The sequence below is a fragment of the Wyeomyia smithii genome, chromosome 3 (assembly GCF_029784165.1).
Source record: "Wyeomyia smithii strain HCP4-BCI-WySm-NY-G18 chromosome 3, ASM2978416v1, whole genome shotgun sequence".
Lineage (NCBI taxonomy): Eukaryota > Metazoa > Arthropoda > Insecta > Diptera > Culicidae > Wyeomyia > Wyeomyia smithii.
Window position 1 is genome coordinate 8,396,176 of NC_073696.1, and position 6,035 is coordinate 8,402,210.

The following is a 6,035-nucleotide window of genomic DNA, read 5'->3' on the forward strand; positions in this document are numbered from 1 at the left end:
GTTACAGGAGCCAAAGCTGCCGATTTGCAAGGACCATTGCAAGATACCTTGGACAATTTGTCTGCTTGGGCTTTACAGCTAGGTATCGAATTCTCTCCGGAGTAGACTGAGATAGTAGTTTATTCTAGGAAGCATGAACCTGCTCAGCTTCAAACACAATTAATGGGTAAAACGATTTCTCAGGTTTTGGTACACAAATATCTTGGTGTCTGGTTCGACTCTAAAGGCACCTGGGGTTGTCATGTGAGGTATCTGATGAAAAAATGTCAACAAAGAGTGAATTTTCTTCGTACAATAACCGGACAATGGTGGGGAGCCCACCCAGGAGACCTTATAAGGCTTTACCAAACAACGATACTGTCTGTTATTGAGTACGGGTGTTTCTGCTTCCGCTCCGCAGCAAACACACATTTGATCAAACTGGAGCGAATACAATATCGTTGTTTGCGTATCGCCTTGGGTTGCATGCAGTCGACCCATACGATGAGTTTGGAGGTCTTAGCTGGAGTACTACCATTGAAAAACCGCTTCTGGAGCCTGTCTTCTCGCATTCTTATCAAATGTGAGGTCTTGAACCGTCCTGTGATTGAAAATTTTGAAAGGTTAATCGAACTTAATTCTCAAACTCGTTTTATGACATTGTATTTCAATCACATGTCCCAAAATATTAACCCTTCTTCGAATATTCCAAATCGTGTCGACTTATCAAATACTTCTGATTCTACTATGTTTTTCGATACATCCATGATAGAAGAAACTCGTGGAATCCCGGATCATTTACGCGTGCAGCAGATCCCCAAAATTTTTTCCAATAAATATCGAAACATCAACTGCGACAATATGTTCTACACTGACGGATCACTTCTTGATGGGTCCACTGGCTTCGGTATTTTCAATAACAATTTAACCGTCTCCCATAAGCTCGGAAATCCTGCTTCTGTCTACGTCGCAGAATTAGCTGCAATTCAGTACACCCTAGGGATTATCGAAAAAATGCCCACGGACCATTATTTCATCTTACGGACAGTCTCAGTTCCATTGAGGCTCTCCGATCGATGAAAGATGTTAAGCACTCTCCGTATTTCCTGGGGAAAATACGGGAACATCTGAGTGCTTTATCCGAAAAATCTACTCAGATTACCTTAGCGTGGGTCCCTTCTCACTGCTCGATACCGGGTAATGAGAAAGCGGACTTTTTGGCTAAGGTGGGCGCAACAAACGGTGATATTTATGAAAGACCAATTGCCTTTAATGAATTTTTCGCATTTGTACGTCAGAATACGATCATCAGTTGGCAAAATGCTTGGACCAGAGGGGAACTGGGAAGGTGGTTACATTCCATAATCCCCAAGGTATCGACGAACCCGTGGTTCAAGGGGTTGGATGTAGGTCGGGATTTCATTTGCGTGATGTCCCGGCTTATGTCCAATCACTATAGATTTGACGCGCATCTCCGTCGTGTTGGGCTCGGGGAGAGTGGTATCTGTGCCTGTGGTGAAGGTTATCACGACATAGAGCACGTTGTTTGGTCATGCCCTGTACACCGTGACGCCAGGTCTAGATTAGTAGCTTCCCTGCAGGCCGAAGGTAGGCAGTCGGCTGTTCCTGTTCGTGATGTCTTGGTGAGCCGTGACCTATCCTACATGTCCCTTATATACGTTTTCCTGAAATCCATCCACGCCCCAGTTTAGTCCTACCCCCTTCCGCCTGCATCCAGCCTAACGACAAGAACACGTTAAGACCCCGGATCCGGAAACAGCAATCAGACGCGCACGATACTCTCAAGGCCCGAGGGAGACAACTCAATATGCCAGTCCGTAATATCTTGGCCCAGCAGCGGAACATGTGCTTACCTATGGCAATGAAAACCATCATACAGTAAACCAGTGCTTTTAATGCAAAATATTATAGCTTTAAGTTACATTTAGTTTCAGCTCGTAGTCGGCAGCGAGGATAAAAAATTTGCTTTTAGTTATTAAGATACTTTAGAAAGTAAGCTACCAGATATAATTGGCGCCGTTAAACATTAAATTGTATTTGTGCCGTGTCAAATGAATTATAGATGAACAAAAAAAAAGTTGTTTTCTTGATTTTGGTAAAAATTCTTCAATTATGGGCAAAGCGATGTCAACAGCCAATAAGTTATCATTTTGAATACGAGGGAAGAGCTGATATTCATTGGATTTTAGTGGTGAGATCAATCGAAAAGTTTAACTTTTGATCGTAAACCTAAATTATATAACACTAAATAAGTTCCATACAACCAAAAATTAATCTGCAAGAGTGAATATGTAGCATGTATCCAATAGACACCACGGATAAAAGCGTTTATTTTACGCTTCCTGTATTATTCTTATAGGAGTAGCAAAACAAATGTTTAATTCATACGGCATAATGGATCAGTCGAAATATTAATGTGACTATTCTAGAAATGAGTTGTTGGAATCTAATGTATATGCATAGAAGCTGAATTGATACAAACAGGTTTATTTCCATAAGAGAACTGCTGATCACATCTGCCGGCCACAAAACTGTCTAACATTGAAATTTGAATGAAAATAAGATATTGATGATGAAAATGTCTGCAACATGGGGTGCAATACTTAAGTGATTAAGAGATTAAACAATATTGCATATTAAGAATGTCAAACAAACTATTTACTGCTTTACACTAATGTCAACTTTTTCTATTACCGGATTTATAAAAGAGTATGGAAAATCGTTCACTTTTATCATTATTCAATATTTTTTATATTGATCAGTGTCATCATAATTTTGAAATCGCCTCTTTTTAAAACATTCACATCGAATTCACTTGATGATTAAAAATAAGCCATATTATAACAACTCACATTTTCGGCGGAGATCAGGTATTTCTTCAGTCGTAGCCGCCGACACGATGCACGTAAGATATTGAAATTTTTGCTCCACAAAAAAAACTGTTCTCAAGCTCGCCTAATGAGAACAGGTTTTTTTTAATCCCATCGCCCACGGACTTCTACGGCAGCATCTTTCTCATTAAGAAACTTGTTATTCACCATAAAACTACAGACATATGCTGCGCTTTGCGACGGATATTGTAGAACGAAAACGGTCTGTGACAGTTTTCGAAGAAGAGGAATAAGTGGTTCGGGATTTTGAAAAATCATAAAACACCAAGGAAATCTAGTGCTTCGTGGAAGTTGCATTTAAAAAAAAACTGATGTGAACAGCTGAAGGCATCATAAACATGTCAATAAAAAACAAAAAACGCTGGAACATTCAAATTCAACATGCTCTGATAACGACGCACAGTTTATGCAGTCTTCCTTCATTAAAAGACGGGTTCTAAAAGATAGCTCAAGCAGCCATACCAGCTTGAACATTTTAACATCTCGAGTTTCCCCTCAAAGTAAACCAGTTTCGAAAAACCTTTTTAATTAGTCCAGTTTCTTAGCTAAGAAAAAAAACTGCGCTATGATAATGGAAAACCATATTGTCACCCATCGTCTGCAAAAACCTGCTCCGTGAGACTTTCGATCCCACTAATCAGGTTCGTTTCTCTCTCTCCCTAGAAAGCATTCGAGTCTCCGCAGTGCGCTCTCAAGCTCGCAAGCTGTGTGGAGAAAATAGACGAAAAAAAATCTCACATCTCTCGGCCAGCACCAACGTGAAGCTCCCGACTTGTGTGAAGCAGCATTGAAGAGACAGACCGGGCGGCCCCCGTGCCACCCCCTTTGCTTCACCCCCCTCAGGGGGTGGCTCCCTAGCAAGTGGGGAGATGTGCACTATAAAAGCACCGCTCCAAGCAGTGTTGACGCTTTGTTGTAGAGGAATTTCATCAGCGGCAACAACACGTCCCTGTTCCAGTGTTCCAGGCACATTTACTGCTTTTGCAAGTGTGCCGCATCCGTTGGACCTGACCGTCTGTGATTTCATCCTTCTCGAACAAAAGGTGAGTTTCCGACTGGACAATCGTAAGGTGACCATAGGTAGTGTATACGTGCGAGAGTGCGAGGAGTTTTTGGTGAAGTACCTTCCACCGGTCGTGGAGCGTTACGTTATCTAAATGAAAGGTCGAACATTTTACGTCAGACGGAGGTGCAGACAATAATGTAGAAAAAGTGAAAACCAAATGAAGAAGAAAGAGCAGTGAAGATTTCTCGGTTACCGGGGTTTCGTTGGTGCACAACTGGGATAGCTATGCAAGACGCATTGAAGCAATTGTGCGACGCTGTTGCGGATTATGCATTATGAAACAAGTCGTGCGTTTTGCGATTGGTTTTACGTGCCGCCAATTGCTCCGCGCTGCGATTGGTGAATGGTCTCTTATTGCATGTTATTTTTCACGCGTTTTCTTGCGATAGAAATAATACGTATCGGTTTGCCGAGGATGGTGCGCGGATACGTGCCCGGAGGGGACACTGTTTGTTGATGATGTTTGATGGCGCCGAGTGATGAAGTGTTGCAAAAAAATGCAAATGACTTATGACTTAAGCTTAACGTTTGACGTTCGAGCGGATACAAATGACATTTTATCTTTGCTTCTTTTTTGTTCAACGGATTAGTAAGAGTGATGTTAAACCTATGGCCATGTTCAAGAACAAAATACCATACGGTTAAGATAGCGGAAAATATCAAACAACCATAAAACATTCTAAAAACCATATTTTTTTCTTAATCCTATTTCTAAAATCCTATCAACCTGAAATAGCTTTTGTTATACTTTAGAAAAGCATGGTTTCCATGGTTTTTGTTGGAAAACAGTTGCCAAAGATTCTATCAGACTACTATGCATTTATTTATATTTCAAAGCGGCAGGGTCATTTTTCAAGGTATCATATACTTATTACTGCCTTCAAAAGTTTACTCAGTTCTGTGTACTCTGACCAACTTCCGTTAGTTAATATTAAACGCTTCCTGTGTAGAGCAGCAGTTTAGAAAATAAAGTAGACCCTCCAACCAAATGTTACCAAACCGGGTCTGCGTAACAACTACAACGCTCATCCGAATCGCATCCAAGAAAAATGCAAAAAAAAAGTCTCTTACGTGAGCAAACTATCTGCACGACGAAACTAACCTTTTTTTCGACCGTTTTCTCTTCCACCTTCGCCGCTAGAGCTGACTATCAACATCAGAAAAAAAATGAAAGCGATTATCTGCCTGCTTGCCGTTGTCGCCGTGGCCCTTGCCGCTCCCCAGGACGGGGAAGCTCTGACGAACGAGGCCATCCGGCAGGCGCAATCACAGCAGCTGATACCTCGTGACGCTACCATCCAGGGCGTGCATCAAGGTATCCAGGTGGCAGCCATCGAGTCGATCCCCGGAAGCCAACGCGTCGACCTCTTCCAGCTGCTCGGTGATCAGGTTCCACAGGAAGTTATCACCAATCTGCAGTCCCAGGTTGACCAGGTCGGTCAGAACTAACTCAGTCGTTGGATGATGACTTCCTTCGAACAGCCGCAGGATTCTTTTTTGCATACTCCGCCAGGAGACGAGTTGGAGCACGGGCTGAACCACGATACGCGCTAGCAGCATGACACTATTCGATCTTATTTTAAAATGCAAACTAAGTAGGCTGAATAACGACATCTCGACAAATCGCGTTAGATTATGATTTTTGTTTCTCTCTCTCACACACACGTACACACTTGAAAGAAGTTACCAGTTGGTAGAAAAGACACTTGTTATTCTTCCACGATAGTGCCAATAATCTTTTTGCGGTCCTACTACAAAAAGATGTGTTTATGTTTCGTTCACCAGAGTAAGTGTTAAGGATTATGAAGATTTTTACAAAATAAAGAAAGTTACGGAAAATTAAAAGAGTCAAAAAATTTATTCCACGCGATGACATTTACGAAGCGATAGAAAGGCGCATCGCCGTCGCCGCCGCAACAGCATCTGATGCAATCTGTCTTCATTTGCAAAGCAGATGCAGCGCGGAACCCGCGAGGTGACCAGGAGAAGCCAAAAGGTTATGTAAATGGTGGTCTGTAGGTGACGCGATGTTGGTTGTTGCATTGTCAGACCTCTTTGAGCAAGACAGGTCAGATAGA

General features: G+C 42.1%; 1 protein-coding gene across 1 annotated transcript; it reads left to right on the plus strand.

Annotated features, from left to right (window-relative positions):
• Positions 1–3,772: 3,772 nt before the first annotated feature.
• On the plus strand, positions 3,773–5,802 carry LOC129730731 (uncharacterized). The gene is made up of 2 exons (XM_055690285.1): positions 3,773–3,934; positions 5,099–5,802. The coding sequence occupies exon 2, from the start codon at positions 5,125–5,127 to the stop codon at positions 5,404–5,406; it is 282 nt and encodes a 93-aa protein (XP_055546260.1). The 5' UTR covers positions 3,773–3,934; positions 5,099–5,124; the 3' UTR covers positions 5,407–5,802.
• Positions 5,803–6,035: the final 233 nt, after the last annotated feature.

What these genes read in the sequence shown, in the direction of transcription:
- LOC129730731 (XM_055690285.1), top strand. Translation starts at nt 5,125, where the DNA reads ATGAAAGCGATTATCTGCCTGCTTGCCGTTGTCGCCGTGGCCCTTGCC.